At 39.8% G+C, this 21,820-nt stretch overlaps 1 protein-coding gene across 4 annotated transcripts in view; it reads left to right on the top strand.

Moving 5' to 3' along the window:
• AHR (aryl hydrocarbon receptor) overlaps positions 1-21,820 on the top strand; it is a 101,203-nt gene that overhangs the window by 34,133 nt on the left and 45,250 nt on the right. The window contains exons 1-2 of one of the 4 annotated variants that reach the window (XM_059728948.1): positions 2,215-2,399; positions 5,181-5,307. The exons of the other annotated variants lie outside the window; for them this stretch is intronic. Of the exons in view, the coding sequence (XP_059584931.1) occupies positions 2,373-2,399; positions 5,181-5,307 (154 nt within the window). The 5' untranslated portion in view covers positions 2,215-2,372. Of the gene's footprint in view, positions 1-2,214; positions 2,400-5,180; positions 5,308-21,820 lie in introns of those variants that run through there. 4 annotated transcript variants of the gene reach the window in all.

Below are 21,820 nucleotides of genomic sequence, written 5' to 3'. Positions count from 1 at the left end.
CAGTGGTACATATACAAACACACAAATCAGTTAGGTGTGCGCTTGCTTGCTCGCTCACTCGCTCATATACATCCAAACCAGCCTAGGCACATGCATTCATACCAGTCACCAATTCAAGCACATACACTATACACCCCAAAAGTTAGACACAGATCACTAATTCATATATCATGCATACAATCACACACTCACAGTTCACATGTACAACCCACCTACACATACACACAGGTAAGTTCCTAACTTGGATGGTACTGTGTGTGTGTGTGTGCTTGGGGTACCTAGGATATTTGGGGGAAGGTTCAGGTGAGAGAGAGAGAGAGCGAGTTAAAGTGTAGGGAGTGAAAGTTGCCAGAACCAGGATTAGAACCAGTGGACTAGAGAGAAGCTGGCTGAGGAACTGAGGCTTGGGTTTACTTAAGGTAGACTGGGGCTGGAAACTGAGGCAGACAGCAGAGATATTGGGGGGGGGGGCAGATAAGTGGTGGCAAGGAGGAGACAGCCAGGAAAGAAACTGAGGCAGAAACCTGGTTGCTCAGGGGAAAAAGTTAAAGGCAGTGGGGATAAGACAGTGGCAAAGAAACAGGGAGTTTCTTTCATAAAATGTTAAAGCTTATCCTACATCTTAGCTTACTTATGCTTATCTATAGGGATTAGAGAGGGAGAGAGAGAGTCAGAAATGGTTGGGGAAGGGAATGCATTTTAAAATAAATTAAAAAAGAAAAACCGGGGGTTTTGCTACATGGCAAACAGTAAACTGTGAGCTCACCAGCTGATTGGGGCAGGATCTGGCTGGTGCCTTGCTTTCATGGGACTCCAGGGCCAACAAAAGATTAAATAATGTCCTAAGCCAGGGGATGGCCAATATGTGGCACGGATGCCACAAGTGATAGGCATGTCTAAGCAACTAAACCTAATTCTTTTGTTTGGGATTCTCTCATACAGTAGGAAAAAAACTACAGCAACACCACAAAGCAACCCCAGAATAGTTCCATTGCACACTGGAGCCTCATCTTAACGTTTATCCCCAGATCTTTCAGGATTTCACAGAATTCTCCATTTGGGACTTCCTACCCTACTCCAGTTCCTTGTGGATGGATTTTTCTCTGGCCTTTGGCCCTAATCTTGACTTCTCTCCTGTCTGTTCCCAAGTCGGAGGCAAGAAGTCTTATGTTCAGGTACTCAGTACTGATTTAGCAAGGACCTGTAATCAGCAGTTACAACTTCCAGGTTATAGGCCACAGAGTGGAAATAAGCATGTGGGGACATTCACTTGAGTGTAGTCCCGACTGCATTGTCGCAGTAGTTAAACATTGGACACCATTTCTGACTCATGCCAGGGCAAAGTTAACTGCATTATATGGGTCAAAGTACAGGATTCTTTCTGAGGCAAAATGCAAATTACACTACTAGTAATGGTACCTGGGGTTAAATGTCTGCTTCCTTTAGCTACAGAGATGCATTTAAAGCAATAAATATGAAGTGGATGGTCCTCCAAGAATTTGCACAACAAGGTGATTACTTATAGTCATCTTGTGATACAGCAAGATTATGGCTCCTTTACTTAGAAAGTTAAAGCCACACCCATGGTCTGGCTCATTTGACAGCCTTAATGCATAAGAGTGTGCCACTGGATAGCTAGGGAACAAAATGACATGGGAAGCCCACCCTCAATTTATGCTTTCATTGGTGTTTAAATCATTGTAACCTGATGGCAACTCAGCCACACAGCTGTAATAAAGCTTCATTAAATAGCGCTGGTTTACTGATAATTATTCAGGAAAATTATTTTCCTTCCAGTGGGATCTCTCTTATTTTTAATATATTTAACCCCACAAATTGCAAGGCATTTGAGAGTGGTACCTGATTTTTATATTACATAATTTTCATCATTGAAAAAAATTGTATAATTATCAACAAAACCACAGGTTCATTGATATATTTCACCTTTTCCTGTGCTGTTTTTAAAAGTAGATATTGTCACCTCATCACTGATTAAATACAACATTTGTTAATGAAATTACCAATTTAGTGACTGATAATTTAGTGATATTCAATTTCATGAAATTATGATGGGGCAGATTCTTGTCTATCTATGGGGCTTCTAAGTGGACTTTGGGTGCCAAAATGCAACTCTTTTTCATGCTGTTCAAGTCTTAAAAATCACTGAATGCTTGTATTTTTGCAGTATATGATAATCTTACCTTAAGACTGACTCACAAAACTGCAGCAAGAAGGAGGACGACTTGCTTGGTGTTCTGTTAACTTTATTTTGAGGGCCTCAAGCACGGTGTAATAGAACACATAGAGGTGAAGAAGTTCGGTTTCATTCCCAATAGAGGGAATAGAATTTGGCTCAAAGTGTATAGAGTTACATGTGTGTGCTGAATGGAGCAAACAAGGTAAGCTATGCAAGCAACTTGATTTAAAAATTAAACCTATCTGATAAATTTCCTATGCATTTTCATGGAGTGGGAAATTGACTTTTTGTAATATCTGTAAAGAAGTAATTGAATGTAATCTTGAGAGGTAGAATTTCATTGTCTACGATACATGAAGTGGTTTAGTGAAGGTTTTTATATGTTGTCTAAAGGGCTAAGACTACTTGAAAGCTTACTAAGGACATAGGTTGGATGTCAAAACAAAGTATTTGTACTTAGTCACTTGCATTGATTCCATAAGGGTGACGTCTTTTTTATTTTTTTCTTAAAGGACTAGGCCAAGTACATATTTGGAATGAAATAGAGCAAATCTGTCAAGCATACAGCTCACAAACTAGATTCAGCCTTCAGAACCATTCTATCCAGCTTGTTGGTAGTCTGGTGGACTACTGGAAATTTGGGTATAGCCTTCCACAGAACTTGGCATCCCTGGATCCTGGTGGACATGGCCTTTGATGGTAGTCCCATGCCACCACGCCCATCTGGTTTCATGTTGCTGCCCTAACACAGTTCTGTGCCTTCGCACCTGGACTTGAATGCTGCCATCTGAATGTGGCTCTGTGCCACTATACACCCCCACATTTTGGCTATCAGCTGAACGCAGCTCCACATTACCACCCAGCTCTAGATCTATTGCAGTTACCACTGGCCCTGTGCCTGGGAGTAGCCCCTGAAATCTGCAGTGGGTCTGACACCTGGGGTGAGTTTAACAACACTAAAATAGAGGATATTCTGGCACTGACATCTGAAGAAGGAAATGCCATTTGGTACATGAGAATGTAAGATTGTAAGCTATTTCTGTACTTGCCAAACTGAAAATCAAAGGATCTTTCAAAATTTTTAAGAAATATGGCGTTTTTCTAATTTATGGACATTTTACCACTATATTAAGCGTAGCCATGATAACATTTTTAGAAAATTATCTGTGGTTTATACAACCTTTCCTTCACCAGCCGGTTGCTATTATAGGACGAGGAAAAGAAATTTGATATTGTAAACACTGTTCTTTGAGGCAGTTCTTTCTGTCTGCTAGAGGTAGAAATACATGAGGAAAGCCGGTTGCAATAGATTATTTTCTTGTTTCATAACAAGCCAGCCTTTCCTGAAAGGGAGTGTTTGGGTGGCTCATCCAATCCTGTTACGTGACCAGATAGAATTAGGTCCATGCGAGTGTGTCAGTAACATTATTTTCTAGAAAGTATGGACATGAAAGAAGGGTCCCAAGACTACTAGTTTCTTTCCTTCCCACCAGCTGGCTTCCCTGCAGCACAGTGCTTTCTTTTTCTTTCCATCTCAATATAATCAGCAACAGAAATGTTTGTGGGTTTTTTGTTGGACCACAAGGTAGAGGGAGTGACCAGAAAATAGCTAACGCTTTCATTGGGTTGAGCCAAGACACTTTTTCAGTTGCCAAGGTGGTGGATGTATTTATGGGGAAAAAAAGCCACAAAGATGCTTTCTTGCTAATCCCTAAGCAGTGAGGGTGCATTTGTTTGTAATTTGGCTCCCACAACCTAACTTTCTGCTAAAAAATAAATAAATAAATAAATAAATAAAAACAATTGTTGATACTTATTTTTCCCCCTCTCCCACTTACAGGGTGGAAGGGGAACCCAGCTTTTTGCTTTATTTTAGTATTCCAAGATTTCTTTGTCCAGGTCCTCACTCTCTCTTCTATTTTAATATTAGGGTGTTATATTTACAAATAATCAGTGACTGCACACATGGCTAATTTTTAAAGCTTTGCAACATTTAGACTGTATAAAGTATTAAACTATAACTGGCACTATTAAATATGCTTCTACAAGACTTTAACAGCAAGTCTTTTGAGCAAATGTACATACCAGTTTCTTCTATATGTGGCAGAGTTGTGCCACAAGTGTTAGTGATACAAAAGCTGATGTTTGCCTTTATGTGGCTCAATTCTGATAATTTTCCCAAATCTTATTAGTAAAGGTCTACTCAGTTTGAAATTCCTCAGGTTTCATGGAAATCACAAAATCTGGGATTGTCTGAACTATCAACTTAAAACAAAATAATTACATGCTGGCTCCCCAGTGAGAGCCAGTGGTCCTTTCTGCCATTGGAGCCCAGCTTCACAGCCCAAATGGGGGGTGGGAGGTTGGGGGCGAGGGGGAGGAAGGAAGAAGACACCAGTTGGCAGGGCAGCACAAAGAGTAGCAGGCAGACGACAGCCTCTTCTTGTTCTTCTTCCCCCCGCTGGGGCCTCTCTACCAATCAGTGCTGAGGGGCTGGGCTTCCGGAGCACATCCAGGGAAATATCCACGGAATTTGCTATTTATGCCATGAACAACCCACAAAAATTGGTTAGTTTCTCTGTGATTTAAGTAAACGCATATTTATTAGGCTAGATATCTAAAGTCCACTTGTGCTATCATTCTAATGAAAGTGGTGGATTTTATGCTAACACAAGAATTATAAATTTAACTTTCTTTAATTTCTTTGAAACAACACGTTTCTCATTTTAAACGAGATTAATATATGAAGTATGTAAAGGACTCAAATTGCTAAAGTTAATGAAATATAATAGTTGGAAAACTAGCTATTAGAAAAGTTTTTTATAATGTTTCTAGGCCCCTTACTGCAGTGTAGTTACACCACTGTATATATTTAGAAGGTAAGTAAGCATTATTTTGGGCTGCTTGTGTTGCACTGGGTAAGTAGAGTTCTTTAAATGCATAAAATGTATTTAAAGTGAACATGTCTTTGCATATTTGGAAGTTCATTAAATCCAGGTGCTCCACCCACGCATGGAAGAAGCAAGATCAACTTCCATTTGGTGATCAATGCCAACATTTTTTCTGGCGGCAGATTTCCACTATGCATATGTGCCTTGTCACACGTGCAGGTGAGAAATGATTTGATAATTTAATTTGTTTTATGAGTCCCTGCAGTGTATTGGTGGTTGTGATTGAATGAAGCACTACAGCAAATGTATTCAGTTATTTACAGAATGACCCATAAGAAATATTATCATACTCTAGACGTGGTTATGCTTACTAAACAAGTGGAGAGCTGCTGCTATTTCTTGTTATGGCCTTAGTTGGTACACTAAGTATAATATCAACATGCGGTCTCTCAATTTCTTATAGAAACAGCAATGTGTAGCAGCCAGGAATGTGGTTAAGAGTTGCTGTTCTTTAACAGGGTTTAATGAGCAGGAAAAATACAGAACTCCTAGATGTGTACTGCTCAGTCTTTCTCTACCAGAAATGCAGCTTCATTTCTGGAGAGTAAACATATGATTTCATAGTAATGATTCCTACGTTTTACACACTGGTATTATGACTGCTGTCATCTCCTTTTTTCTCAACTTGTGTCCACAGCTAGATTTTTGCATGATATAAATCTCCATTAGAAAGTCTTAATTTGCCAACTGTAGCATCTGTTGTTTTTAGGGGAAAACTTAAGGTTGGGAAACATTAACTGAATTGTGACCACTGATACTTAAGGCCAACTGACTTTAAATGTGTGAAAAGGCTTAATAATGGAAAAGAAACATTATTTCGATCCCACGAGTAAGCAAAAGAATTCATATAGCATACAAGGGAGTAGTGTTGAGAGCTGCTTATTCTATGGCTAAAGACTAACTTCAGAATTGCATAATAAAATAAAATAATTAGCACAGAAGCACTTGTAAATGTTGATTACAGTATGTACTAATCCATGACATCTGAAAATGCAGACATTTATATGCATTTAGTCAGAATGGCATTGTCTTTTCCAGGAATTTTTTTTATAATATATCTTTTCTCCATATTGCAAAATGAGGCTGACTCGTTAACAAGACATTCTAATAGCAGAACTGCTGAAAAGTAACTCAATAAAACATATAAAATGCTCATTTGAGCAGTGTTTGCCATAAATATAATATTTCGGAATTACCCTAATGACCATTAAGGAATAGAAACTTCTGTTCCAAATAGCTAGTAATGCATAAATGAAGTTATATGATTTTTCCCTCTATGTTTAAGGTATATTAATCATGTCCAAAATCTGTTGTTAAATAGAAAACGTACGAAGTGTCTTGAATATGCAGCATAAAGATTCGGAATTTAGGGAAGGCAGTAACGGAAATGTTTGTATAATAACGTTCACTCTGATTTTAGTCTTTCTGATGTCCTGGCTCCTTATTATCTTAAACTTTTAACCAATCTCTTTAGAGCATTACCTTAATTTTATAAGTTTGCCTTTATCATTGTGGCTTTTTAAAAATTCCTTCCTTCCAATAAGTTGCCAGTCAAAATGAGGCCAAAAGAGACCCCAAGTTTTAAAACAAGAAATGAAAGTTAGGTCTTGTTAACATACTTTTATGTAGTTTGTGCATAATCTATTCCTACTGGATTATTTTGCTATGAGAAATTAAGAGATTTGTTTGTCAGTGAGAATGAATATAGGAGCAATTTGAGTATGTACCAATCAAAGTCAACAAAGTGAAATTTACAATAGAAAATTTCAAATCATTATGTGCAGTTGCATTTAAAGTGTGACTTGTAAGCGGTTTCTTTTGAGAATGACCGTGTTGTATATTAACGCTAGTATTTCCTTTCTGAAATGGATTTGTGCACCTTCTTAATATTTAGACAAAATGGTTAACTGATTATTGTTCTTTAGGTAAAAAGATATAGCTGAAGATAACTTAATGTACACTTGGAACTGCCCAACAGCCCAAAATACTTTTGTTTTTTTTCCTGGCAAAGTTCCATGTATTCTAAGCATATGGAAAATGTTAGCAGAAAATATATAATTATCAAACAGATCTTTCTTTGCCACCTTGAACATTATTCCTTGTGGCAGAATAAATGAAACCTCCTGTTGGGATTTTGTTTCATTTGATCTTGTGCTCCATCAGCATAAAACTGAAAAAAACATGACAGATGACACCCTGAAATTCAAGTTGATTTTCATTTATTCTGATAAGAATCTGAGTGAACTTCATACAGACAGGGGTCAGAGTTTTAACTGAACTTTAAAGCAAGACAAACTAAATCTTTCTGAATACGTTCTAGAAGAATCTCTAAAAATCTTTGCTATTGTATTGCTGTTGTATATGAAGATGATGCTTTGACACGTTTAAAAAAAAAATCAAACACACTACTATATTAATTACAAATAAAGCTGTATTGGAATGTTGGCTGTAAGCTTGTAGTTTCAATTCTCAGTTTCCTATATAGAGGCCAAAATCAGTTGAATCCTGATTCGTAGTTGACGTACCTAATGTATATTTATATTTCCAATGTATCATTAAGGCAGGCAGTGGAGGCAACCATGTTTATTTGTCCTCTGCAGCCCAGTTGTGCTCCCTAGGGTTGCCTCTGCCTGCAGTGGCATGGTGGTGCTTGGATGAGCTCTTGCACACCCACCCAGGGACCCCAGTGCCTTCATGAGTGGGTGTAGCCCCAGGGAACCTGACTGGGCTGCAGGGCATGGTCAAGCTCATCTCCCCCTGCTGCCACATCATTGTCAGCCATTGTGCTGACTTGGCTCTGTGAAAGCCCAAGGGTGGGGCTGGCTGGGTACTTGGCAAGAGCAGCTGATCACAGGTTGAGTACTAATCTGCCTCCCTGCAAGGGGCAGGGGGTTGTGCATGGCCACAAAGGAGCCTGGGATGCTGAAGGGCAGAAACCTAACTTGAATCAATAGAGGATTCGGTACACCAGTTTAATGCACCAATTTAGGATAAATTTATTAAGTATGAGTGCACTTGATCCAGGTCTATCTTAGAACAGGTTCCACCAGTTTTAAATCAGTCTTTGTGCACCAAACTTCTGTACTGTTATGAATTTAGACCCATTTCCAAGCATTTATACCAGTAAAAGTATAATGTCTATACCTGGCCTAAATGAGACGCACATGCGGCCAAAATTAATTTTCAGTGACCTACCTTGCTAAATGCATACCCTGACTTTCTGAATTAGCTTGCTTAGTCACTAGCCCTTCATTAAAGGGATTCTTATCCTGGCTCCAAGGACTGTTTCTTATTTATATGAAATAGTCAGTAGATACAATGGATAAACTATAATCCAACGCAGTTGTACTGCAGTAGTTTAAAATGGTGTAAGGCAGTAGGGGCCAAGCCTTTTGGCAGGAGTGCCACAAATTAGCCCTATGCCCTTCCTGAGAGTCAGTCCAATCCTCTTCCATTGACGATCTGCTGCTCTACTTTATGCACCCAGCCGTGCGCTCTCACTTGAAAGCCAAAAAAAGAGGCGTACACCCAATGGAAAGGAGGGTCTATCTCCAAAGAGGAGTATACCTCCATCACTTGGGCTTGTAGGAGGGCTGTTAGGAAAGCTAAGGCAGATACAGAACTAGGACTAGCATCAAGGACAACAAAAAGTCCTTTTTTAAATACATAGGGAGTATGAAGAAAGCACTGGGTAACATGGGGTCCCTGCGGGATACGCTAGGCAATCTGGTGGTTGCACCAGAGGAAAAGGCAGACCTTTTTAGCAATTTCTTTGCCTCCATTTTTTTGTGCAGGGACTGGGAATCCCCCACTGAGATTCAGGATGGACTCAGGAGAGACTCTGACAGGCCTAGGGTCGGGGAGGACCGAGTTAGGGAACTTCTGAAGGGGCTGGATGTGTTCAAATTAGCAGGTCCAGATGCTCTCCACCCCAGGGTGCTGAGGGAATTGGCAGGGGTTATCGAGGGGCCCCTGGCACGGCTTTACGAGCACTCGTGGTGTTCTGTCCAGGTGCCAGACGACTGGAAGAGGGCCTATGTGGTCGTCGTTTTCAAAAAAGGGAGGAGGGAGGACCCGGGCAGCTATAGGCCCATTAGTCTTACTTCGATCCTGGGGAAGCTCTTTGAGAAGATTATCCAGGAGCACCTCTGGGAAGGACCAGCAGGGGGGACAATGCTCAGGGGCAGCCAGCATGGGTTCTTTAGGGGCAGGTCCTGTCGGACCAACCTGATTGCCTTCTACGATCAGGTCACAAAATCATTGGACACGGGTGTCACAGTAGATGTAGTCTTTATGGAATTCAGGAAGGCCTTTGACACCGTCTCCCACCCCATTCTCATTAAAAAGTTAGGCGACTGTGGCATTGATGCCTGTGCAGTCAGATGGGTTGCAAATTGGCTGAGGGACTGCACCCAGATAGTGGTGGTGGACAGGTCATATTCGACCTGGAGGGATGTGGGTAGTGGGAACCCCCAGGGCTCAGTCCTTTGGCCCGCACTGTTTAATCTCTTTATTAGTGACTTGGACAAGGGGGTGAAAAGCACCCTGTTCAAATTTGCTTATGACACCAGGGGCGAAGTAGGCACACTAGAAGGGAGGGACAGGAGACAGCTGGACCTGGACAGGGTACAGGGGTGGGCAAATGAGAATAGGATGGGATTCAGTACTGAGAAGTACAGGGTAATGCACTTGGGCAGTAAGAACCAGCAACATATCTGTAGGCTGGGGAACTCCCTTCTCGAAAGCACAGTGGCAGAAAGAAATCTTGGAGTCCTTATCGATTCCAAAATGAACATGGGCCGCCAATGTGAGGATGCGGTCAGGAAGGCCAACCACCCCTTGTCATGCATCCACAGATGCATCACAAGCAGGGTCAAGGAGGTGATCCTCCCCCTCTGTGCAACACTGGTCAGGCCACAGTTGGAGTACTGCGTTCAGTTCTGGGCACCGCACTTTAGGAGAGATGTGGCCAGCATTGAGAGGGTCCAGAGGAGGGCCACTCGCATGATCTGGGGACAGCAGGGCAGACCCTATGAGGAGAGGCTACGGGACCTGAACCTGTTCAGCCTTCACAAGAGAAGGCTGAGAGGGGACCTGATAGCCGTCTGCGAACTTACAGGGGGGACCAGCGGGGAATGGGAGAGACCCTGTTCACCCATGCATCTCCCGGAGTAACAAGGAACAACAGTGATAAGTTGTTTGAGAGTAGGTTCAGGCTGGACATTAGAAGACACCATTTCACAGTCGGGGCAGCTAGGATCTGGAACCAACTTCCAAGGGAAGTGGTGCTGGCTCCTACCTTGGGGGTCTTTAAGAGGAGGCTTGACAGTTACCTAGCTGCGGTCATATGAGCCCAGTATTCTCTCCTGCCCAGGGCAGGGGGTTGGACTTGATGATATACTTGGGTCCCTTCTGACCCTACATCTATAAATCTATGAACCCCTGCCTGGTCTGCTGTTTACCTTCTGCTTCCTTGCTTATCAGCCACTCTGCTGCCTGTCCTCTCTCTGATCTGCCCATGCCACTCGTGGGATCTATGCGTAAGGTTGGCCACTCCTGGTATAAGGGATTCTTTTGACAGGGCATACTCCTGATGTAATTCATTACATCTATAGTGGATTAAACTTTTACAGTGTCCTCCAAAATCAGTCCACATACTCTCAGAATTTGAAACAGTTGAGAAATACTTGAAATAGTGTTTGTAGCATCGTATTGTCTTGTAAAGACGCATGCAGTTTGTGTTAAGCAGAGGGAATGTTTGTAAGTCTGCTGTTCAGTAAACCTAACCTACAGAATAGCCACAACTTTCATATCCATAGCTGCTTTTTATTTTAATGGATTCTAGAAAATTGAAAGGACGTGGAGCAGGAGTACATTCCAAACTCCAGTGTCTGAAATGAAGGCTGAGATTTCTGAAAGGTAAATCTATATTTTTCAAACCTCTTCTTTAAAAACCAAATTTAAATAATTTAAAATATTTGACTTGGACATTTTTATCATACAGATGCTTGTTACATCTTAATTTTTAACTATCCTACAGTTACAACATTTTAATTTCAACCTAAATTAGTTATTAGTGATTTACAATTGCTATACCATTCAAGGAAGTTACATGCTATTTTTGGAGTATACCCCCCAAAGAAATGAAGCAAATTGTATTTTTTTTTTTCTCAGCATGCAACTAAAAAGCATCTGTAGTCCACTGCACTGAGAAGCTTTTTAGCATTCTCAGTTTTTAATTCCCCATTTAATGTGTGGGAAAAGCTCCTCATGTTGGAATTGAGTAGAAGGCATTAGGGGGCTACAGCACAGGGGTGAGGTTGAAGCATTTGCTGCAACTCTGGCTCTGGCTCCGACCCCCTATAGCCACAGGCCCCTGCCGCCTCCCCCCGCCCCCCTTTCCACCAGTTCCCCCTCCGCACGCACGCACGCACGCACGCGCACACACACACACACACACACACACATTACAGCCCCCCCCCGCATAGCTGCACAACTGTGGCTCTGGCTTTGACCCCCTGCAGCCACAGGCCCCTGCTTCCTCTTCCTTCCTCCTCCCCCCATTTCCATCAGTTTCCCATCACACGCACCTCCAATGTGCTCCCAAGACTGAAAGCGCCCTCCCACTACCTAGCACTCCCAGACACAGGTGCACCAGGAAACTGGCTTACTATTTGCTGGTGCTGGGGTTCCTGGGATCGTGATCCTGGGCTTCCCCTGCATTGGCACTAGGGTGCAATTGGGATCTGTTCCCTGATCCCACAATGGCAGCTCCTGACATGCAAGAATGGCATGACAGAAGGTACAGTTGTCACGACTGGGCATCAGATTATCATGCCTTTTATTAAACGTCTCTCATGAGTCTAAGGTGTCACCTTGCCCTACCTTCTACCATTCTAATAAGAATAGTGGAGGCAAAAGCCTATTCGATTGAGCCTGGAGGAAGCTTTCGCTCCTAAGTTCTAAGCAAAGTAGTGACTGAAAGTTTTGTCATGGTAATATCTGGAAAAATATTCTCTAGTTTAGCTTTCTGCCAACTACTTTAGGTCCAGTAGAGAGGCCCAGCATGCTTTTAAAATGGTCTTTGTTTCAAGAGGAAATAAAAATTACTTGTGTTCAGCCTTTCAATTGTCTTAACAACTTGCTTGGGCATACCTTCTGTGCAACTTCCATAGGGGTAAAAATGTGTGCTTTACAAGCAAAAATGAAATATATGGAATTATCGTTCTGTGAAAATGCTTTCTACTCTCATAGAAAATGCTATGACAGAATTGAAAGACTGTATTTAAATACTTCATATAAAGACTTGCAAGCCTATGCAAGTCAAGTACTTTGAAGAGTGAAACACAAACACCACCTCCTACATTTTAATTTAACAACTTCTCTTAGTCTTCTACTGTATCTTGTTTTGCTTTGTGTGTTCAGCCTTCAGGGCTGTCAGCTTTTCAAGCAGGGGCTTTCTGTACTTTTGGATATTATATAGTATTATGTTGGTCTTAATATGTAGATTATCAACAACTCTGTTGATTTCTGAAACACCGTATTAACCACTACTTTAATAAATAAGAATTACAGGCGGCTCTTGCTTAGGTTTAGTATAGCATAGAAAATTGGATGATTTTATGCACTCGTTCTGGTGACATTCTGGAAGAGGTATAGAAAAATAGTCAATTTCTGGGTTTGCTTGGGGTTTTTTTTACCCCCTCAGATCTGATGGGATAAAGCTCTCCAGGCAAATAAAATAAACTTCTTAAATCATGAGTGAAAACCCAGATTTTAATTGCCAACTTTAATCTTCTACATTTTCAAAAGGAAACAATCTTGCCTAGTGTTGAGTCATAAAGTATTACCTATTTGATGCACTTGAAATGTAAATTGCCTGATTGAAAGGCTAATAGGCCTGCCTTTTTACCTTAATCATTTGTTATAGTGGATTGTTTTACTTCTTATGTTTCTCTTATTTCATATTTTTTTAAAGATAATTCTCTATTTTTACACTAAAAGTTGACTAATATTATATTGAACTGTTAATAATTTCCTTCTTCACAAAGCTTTTACTTGCAAGCTTTAGTAGTAACAAGGTATTTAAAATAATAATAAAGGCTACTTGCAGATGTTTTAAAAAAAAAAAGTTTTTTACCAGAAGAAGCAGTGCATTACTTCAGCCTGGCTCTGTAATGTCTGTAAAGACTGAGTGCTGTAGTGGGGCTTTTTGGCACTTTTAGCTAAAGCTGATTCAATCAGCATTTCATAAAAGTGCCAAAAATCCCTGCTAAAGTGCCTGATCTTTACAGAGTCAGGTATCCAGGTTGTAGCTGTATTGGTCAAGAGCAAAAGGCAATCAGGACTTATAGTACAGATGATATCTTATTAGCCCAAGAAGATTTTTTGCAAAAAAAAAAAAATCTTTAATTGCAAGCTTTCAGGCACAAGCACCCTTCATCAGGCATTGGAGAAAAGAAAAAATATGGAAGTTCATAGGATTTCATAGAGGAGTCAGTAGACTGCCCCAGAGGAGTTTTCCATCTATTGACTCCTCTGTGAAATCCTATGAAATATGAACTTTAATTTCTACCCAGGAGAACTTTTACAATCTTTTCTCCAGTGCCTGATGAAGGGTGCTTATGCCTGAAAGCTTGCAATTAAAGAATTTTTTTTTTGCAAAAATCTTGTTGGGCTAATAAAAGATATCCTTTCTACTATGAGTCCTGATTGCCTTTTGAACTTTACAGATGCTGCAGAGCTGGGTTGAAGTAATGCATGGCCTCTTCTGGGCATGTGTGGGGATTGGCATGTGAAACTCCATGCGTTCCCATAAAGTACCATTTTGTTTTGTTTGGGGATTTTGTGGGGGTTTTGGGGGGTTTTTTTAACGTCTGCAAACGGCCAATAATCTGAGCACACAATGAGTTTTTTTCAGGTTTCACCTCTGGCTTTCCCTGTACTATTTATAATAACTATTTTTTTTTCTGAACACAGAAGAAATTTCAAATTCAGACTTTGACAGCAGATTTGGTAAAACAAAACTTATGTTAGAAATATTCCCATTGGAAAGAGTGGATGAAAGTATCAGAAAAGTTTCTATTCCTGTTTTTCCCTTTCCTTAACTTGACCTAAAACAGGGAACCTTTTAACGTTCTTGTTGTCTCAGAGTGGTCTCTCTTAGGGTTGTAGTACTACCCCTAGACTTAGGCCAGGTGCACACATTATACTTTTTTCAGTTTAGATGGTCAGAAACCAGTCTAAACCTATACCAAGTTCATATCCAGACTGGTTTTAAAATGACAGAACCCGATCTAAGATAGATCTGGATGAATAAAGTATCAGATTTAATCGGTTTAGGTTATAGTCCGTCAAACTTCTGTCTCAGATCCCCTTCTGACTCAAGTTAAGTCACAACCCCCTGACATCCCAGGAGCCTTTGGAGCCTTTGCAGCTCTCTCACTAACACCCCCCCCCCCCCACACACACACACACACCTCTTGCAGGGTGGGTAGGCTAACCTTAGCCTGTGCTCATCTGCTCTGGCCAAGAGCCAGACTGGCCTCACTCCAGGCCTGTCACAGAGCTGAGGCAGCAAAGCCTATTTTCCCCAGCCCCGTGTCCTCCCTACTTGTCAGCCAGGCATAGATGGGGGGGCTACTGTGCAGCGGGGGCTTCCCCGCTTTTCTGCTCCATGGCCCACCTGGCCAGCATGGCTTCTCTTTGCAGGGGGAGGCAGGCCGATGCCTGCACTGGCTGCAGCCATCCCTGATTTTCTGCCGACACATACCCCCAACCCCCTCCTATCAGCTACAGGGAAGGGGGGAACCAGCACATACTCTCTCCCCAGCCTCCCCACTTCTTCCAACTGTGGCAGGGAGGGAAAGGAGGGGAAGGTAGAGAACCCTGCCACATGACCCAGCCCCTATCAGACCCAGCCAACACAGCTGAGGGTCTGTGTTTTCCCCCTCCTGCCCCCCTCCCTGACAGCTGCGGGCTTCTGGCCTTGGCCAGAGTAGGCATCTGCCTGCCTCCTCCCACTATAGGGCAAATGTGTGTTCCCTTTGCTCCTGATCCTATCTATGCAGCTTAGAGACACCTGTGTAGATTGGATCATTTTTGCCTCGGGCTTCCTGAATGTGTGTACATAGCTTAAGTGCTGTAGACTGAGCCTAAAAAAAGTAAAACATATGAACTTTGCTCAAGTTTATTTTGCTTTCTTTACCTTGGTCAGGGTTATACAGGAAATTTGTCAGAGCAGGGGTTCTCAAAGGATAGGCTATTTAGTATTCTAACAACTGAGCCACATTTCTTCTCTTATACTTGTTCTTGACAAATTTATAACAGTATTCACACACAAGTATTTCACTTGTCATAGGAAATTCCGTAAAGACATTTGATATGGTGAAATGTTTTTAATTGCTTAACATTTATATTTATATTTTATTAATATTAAAATCTAGAAGAATGTTTTATTCTTCACCTCTACTAAGGTAGAAACTTGTCTGTGGTCTAAGTAACAAAAATCTACATAACTTTTTAAAATTGCCTACCTATTCAGATCCGAAGCTATCCTATCTTAGGTATTAATGATACTACTTGTCTGGGGCAGCTGGAAAAGTGAGGCAATATTACAAGTCAAGTTTTTTAATAGAAAAAATAAGGGGAGAGCTCAACATAGTATCCTGCTTTGAGTAAATTTATTGAACTGCTGCCTTATAATGAAAATAAGTGGCAGTAATTGTTGGAAATTATAGTTTGAGTACAGTTTGAGATAAAAATTTTTGTTCTGATCATCTCTTATTTTTCTCAGAAAAATATGAATATTGGACTTGTCCTGACCTAACTAATTGGAAAAATATGGAATCTATTTTCCTCAAATATTCATCCTTTTATATAAAGAATACTTCCTTTTGCTCTTCACTTGACATTTTTTTTGATCACTGATTTCTGCTAAAGTAAGGTAAACTTGTAAAAAGAATACCAAAAGCAGCAGAGGCCTTTCAGCAGACCTGCAGAATTCTCATAGTTTCAGTTGCTGGAAAAGAAAATTGTGGGCTTTCATCCTGTTCTGTACCACACTTTTTAGTATAGTTACATGCCTAGCAAACTTCTGCATTTTGATTAGTACAGTGAAATATTAATGTGCTCCTACCAATTTCCTGACTAGTGTAGTGCTATCTGTGTTTCACTTGTGGAATCTTTGCATTTCACTGAACATAAACAGTATGATTATGTTTATAAATTCTCTCTTTTTTTCATCTTGCTGAGAGGTACTTCTGTGATTATTTTTTTTCATTATGCAAGTTGATAAGTAGAATCATACTGATGTGAAAATACTTATAGAGCACCCTAATGTGATATAACCAAGTAGAGCTGAATAAAACATCAACATATAGTAAAATACCCTTGGAACACTATTTTGCTACAAGGATGCTTATGAAGTCTCTCTGTAGCTATCTAAAACAGCATGGAGAAATTTATTGGAATTTATTGAAACCTTTGTAAATAAAAGCAGAAAAACTTTTATTTTTTCATCCATAAGTTAGTAAGTCACATCAAGTAGCCAACTTAATAAATAAGAGCTGTTCTTATAGTGAAACAAAAGGGTTCCTGGCGATCTATTAAATGCATACTACTGCAGTTTCTTGTAATCTAGAAATGGAATTTCTGGGAAATTCTGGGCTGCCTTTCAGTCTTGGGCAGTGAAATGTAACTTAAGTTTAAGAAAGGAAAAAGAGAAGAGAGTGCTACTCCTGCCAAGTTCTTGTCTGTCCGGTGATTAAGAGCCCTGAACATTTGAAATATATCCCTGTCAGAGACCTGGAAACCAAGTAGCACTAGTCTGAGCTCACAATCATGTCAGTTTTGAAAGGGCAAGCAACAGATTTCCTTATGCTAAAAATAGGTTTTTGCAAACTTAATTAAGCATAATATTTGATTGCAACTGCATGGATAATATTAACTTATGCTCTTCACACCATTTTTGAGTTGGGTGAATTAAATATTAATTTAAAATTAAACCTGTAGCCTTAGATTAGTCTAAAGCATCTAAAAACCTAAACTTTAGTAGCCTGTCTGCCTTGAAAACATAAGCAGTTGTAAAAAATAAATAAATAAAAGGGGGGGGCAGGGGGGTTGTCTCTAAATTTTTGTCTGTTCTGTTTTGTTTTGGTAACTTGCAATATGCATTTAATGGGTGAAGTAAAAATTATTTTTGCTGACTACTGCAGCAGCTTGAACAATACCTACTGCATTTACCCCTTTCTGTCTCTCAATTTAAAATATGTATGAGGACATGTTTCATATGTAAGCAGAGGGGGACCCTTGGGAAGCTCTGTAGCTGTACATTACGTTATTTCAGTACAATACTGACAAAATATTTTCTGTTTTGAGTTTTGTTTTGTAAATGTTTTCAGCTGTGTTCTCTGAAATATTCAACAGCAACTTCTTGTAAAAGCTTAATATTGGCAGGACTTTATACTGATTAAACTGAAATATAAACAGTGCTTTTTATTTTAGCAACCAAACATTGTTCTATTTTAGCGGTTACTTTAATTGTAACCTCAATAGTCAAGATTTTAAAAGTTTCCATTAAAACCCTCTGCATTCATACATTTCAAAGTTTCTGAATCGCTAACTTTAGATATGAAATATTCCTTGTATATTATTTAGTGTTTTGAATGTTTTCATAGAATTTGAACAAACGCTACATTTTTATGTATTGGATAAAAAAAAGAAAATCCTGCCCTCCTGTTTTTCTCAGCGCGTGCTCACAGCTGGATATGCTTTACCACATGAAACAAGGCATAGGCATGGTCTTGACTGCTGAATACATGTTTTAGTAAGTTTGAGGAGTGATTCTAAAATAAAGGAAGATATGGATAATTGGAAATGCAGGACTAGAAGTATTTAGCAAGTGCTTCTGCTTTAAACTCTTGGCTTGGGAGATGAAAGGTTCTGCTGACTGAGAAAATAACTATTCTAATTGTGTGCTGATGCTTATTAGAAAATTTATTGAAGTCTGTGGGTACATACTCAGTGATGCATCGTAAGTATTATATAGTAATTAAAATAGTCTGTGTCAGTAACTGAGAAACTTTCAGACGTAGCCAGTTATCTAGTGCCTTTACTTCCTCATTTTTTAAAAAAATATATATTACTGTGTAGGTACTGGTTATAAAACAAAATAAAGCAAAAACCCTAAAGATTTTTTGTCAAGTGACAGCAGAAGCAAATAATGGTGGTGCTTTGCTTTTCTGCATTGGTATCTCATCTGTGACTAGTAATGTCTCCATCAATAATGGAGTAGCTGGTATCTTTGATTGACCTCCTGTGCATGGCTTAGGGAAAAAGCCCTTCTCATTCACTTCCTCCAATTCTTATATTAAAATGGTGCCATCTGCCACCTGCCCTGTTGCTGGTCAGGAGTATATCCTGAAATTAAATAGTCCTGACTCACTGATTCTCTCTTATGGGCTGTCATTAAGGCTGTTGCTGCTAAAAACGTTTCTTGATGTATTAAGTAAATTAACTTTTTTAACAAAATATAAACTATTTTGTTTTTTACTTCATCTTTTTAAAGCAAATAATCTAATTATATGAAAGCTCCTATAGAACCAGGTATTGCTGAGCCAGTGAATATATGGAGGCAGCCATCCTAGGATAATAAATAGGTGACAGTTCTGATGAGCTAGGTGAAAAATTATAAAATAAGACACCCATCATTTTTGTACATTGTATGTTTCTGTGGACACAATGATATAAATTTGAGGTGGAATACTTCCCTTTTAGCTGTATAGTTTATTTTTGCAGCTCTTTAAGTGAAATGTTATAGCTTTTGGTAATACCTCTGTTTATAGCACTAGGATTAGATATGTAGGTGAAAGATACATATGCAGGGATAGGCAAAACTTCCTTCTGTATCATTTACAAACTTTGCAAGCAGTAGCTGAGATTTGAAAGCTACAATTGACTGCTACCTAAGCATACCATTCTGCATGCAGCTTGCTGTTCCTTTCTCCAGTGTCTTTGGCAGCAGGTAATACAGGAAAATACACAAACTTGGTGATGAAGAATAGGAATCGTATTTGTTGCCTCTTAGTTGCCAATTTCTGACTAAATATTTCCCTCCTATTATTGTTTTTCTGTGCTGGCTTTTAAAAAAATATTTTATGTGTAAAACTAATTTAGTTTAAGTTTACAAGCTTAATCACTTCTAAGACGACAAATGCCAAAATGAAAACTGTAAAATCTTAACCCTTTTACTTTGTGCCTGCTCGTTAAGATGTATTGTGACTTTTCTCAGTTGTACATTTAATTCTACAACCTTTTCCAAAAGCACTTTCTTTTAAGCTAACTTAACTCTAAAATCCATAAGGATGTAAGTATTCTATCCGATTTGATTTTATTATTGTATTTGTGTTCCTAATTGGGTTTTATGGGATAAGTGGGATTCCTTTTCCCTAGACCCATGCAGTAATGACCTAAACAGTAATCTATTAATAAACGCCACTCTATAATGAGGCTTGAGTAGAATTGTTGTTAATAAAGAGCTCTTCCTTAGCACCTTTATTTACATGAATTTATACTGTTTTCCTTGCTGATCTGTTTTGTTATAGCTTACTTAAAGTATTTGGTTTATTTGCATTTCATTTGATATAGTTTACTGAAACAATTTTCATATAATCTCTGCTTTACATGGTTACAGTGATACAGAAGCAGACAGAATGCTCCCTGTAACTCTAAGTTAATTAGGCAGATTTAAGTTTGCATTTCTTAAACCTGCATTACTATATTATTTATGTCTTTTAAATTGATTCTAATACTTTAATACATCATTTACCAGAATACCTTGAAAAATATAATTTTTCTATATAACTTTTAATCAAAATGAATGTTCTGTTAGTGGAAGCAGTTTAATACATGTTAATGATTTGGGTAGTAGTTTAATATTAACTCAGCATTCCAAATAGTGTCTTCCTTGTGACCTTTTGAAATAGATCTAGTCTTGGTTGTTAAACTTTGTTTTGGAGGTGGGTGGTAGTTACTCAAGCAACCAAAAGCCTCCCCCTCCTATGAGCTGTTTTTTAAAATAATCTAGAACAAGAATTGTTGAACTTGTAATCCTACTGAAGGGTTATGAAACAGTCTAAATTGACTCTGACTACAAACTTTGACCTGTTTGGCCGAATTGTGGGAGTTGTGCCAAAACTTGATATAAAACAGTTCTGGGAAGCTCTTTAGGATTGAATTCCAAAGCTACATGAGTGATGTGCTAACAATCTATTTTTGATATTGATGTAACACTTGCCTAATACAGTTTTAGACCTAAACAGATTATTTTAAAATTGCATTGACACAGATTTAAGTAATTGGAAACTTCTCAATGAATTTTAAAAGGGATCATTTAAAAATAGGCAACTTCAGTCTTCTTTCTTCTCCCTTCAGTGCAAGTAATAGCCTGCGTCTGTGCTTACTTCCTAAACTTGCCTCTTTGTCCGTGACTGAAAGCTTTTGACACTGTCATTCATCTTTCCGGCTAACAGTAGTTAGATCAGTCAAAACTGGGTTTTTCATAGACTTTGCTGGTTTTGGAAGTTGGGGTACTTTTACACATGTGAGGATGCACTGTAATTACAGCACATAAGAGCTGACTTATTTAATCGAATTTGCAGCTGCTTGCTAATTAGCGCACTTCAGCAGCCTCGTGTCTTGTGTATCGGTTTCCCTGAACTTCAAAATGGCAGCAGCAGAACTAACTAAAGCTCATAGAACAAGCTTTAGTTTAAGTGCCCGCACCACCATTTTGAAGCTTAGGGACACTGATGCACAAGATGCTGCAGGTACTTTAATTAAAGCGGCTCTTGGAGTTGCTCTAATTAAACTGCTCTTTCCCCCCCCCCCCCCCCGCCTCCTGGAGCACACATAAAGACCCCCCTTTGAGCTCAGAAGTGTGTTTTAAGTAGAGGTAAAGGATATTTGATCTGTGAACTTTGGCCATGGAATCCTGGATGAATCTCCAGACTCTAGAACAGTGGTTCTCAACTGGGGTGCCACAAGAACCTGCCAGGGGTGTTGCAGAGTTTCTGGCTTAGGATGAAACCACCCCATGCGCCTGTTTTCAGGAGGTACATTGCAGCTGAACTGATAAGTGGCTGCAGCAGGAAGTCATGCCTTCCTGCATTACATAATGCAGGCAAGCACAGCATTTCTGCTACAGATCTTCCCAGTTCATCTTTGAGGTGCTTCCTGAACACAGAGGTGTGGGGGACAATTCTGTCTGGTGGCAGTGTAATAACGAAATGCAGGCTGGCACACCTTTCTGCTGTAGCTGCTTCTCACATTGTCTCCAACACGTGCTGAAAAGACACTAGCAGGACAGTTCCACCTGCTCTGTGTCCCTGTTTCCAGGAGACGTCATACAGGACTAGAAAGGCTATGACAAAAGCACACACTTCTGCCACAGCCACTTCCTGGTCTGGCTTTGCAGTTTTTTAGTTTTTAGGTTAAATGGGGTGCCTGCCACTATCTTCTGAAGATTTAGAAGACCTTGAGTCTAAAAACATTGAGAAGCACTGCTCTAGAATTAAGAACCAGCAAATGTGGAGTATTCCCCTTGCTTACAGAAAAGAAATCTTTTCAGCCCCAAACAGTTCTCTTATTTTTAGGGATTCTTTTTACCTTCCCT

The sequence above is a fragment of the Alligator mississippiensis genome, chromosome 5 (genome assembly GCF_030867095.1).
Source record: "Alligator mississippiensis isolate rAllMis1 chromosome 5, rAllMis1, whole genome shotgun sequence".
In the NCBI taxonomy this organism is placed as follows: domain Eukaryota; kingdom Metazoa; phylum Chordata; order Crocodylia; family Alligatoridae; genus Alligator; species Alligator mississippiensis.
The sequence above is the reverse complement of the archived record's forward strand: the minus strand, read 5'-3'. Positions and strand labels throughout refer to the sequence as shown.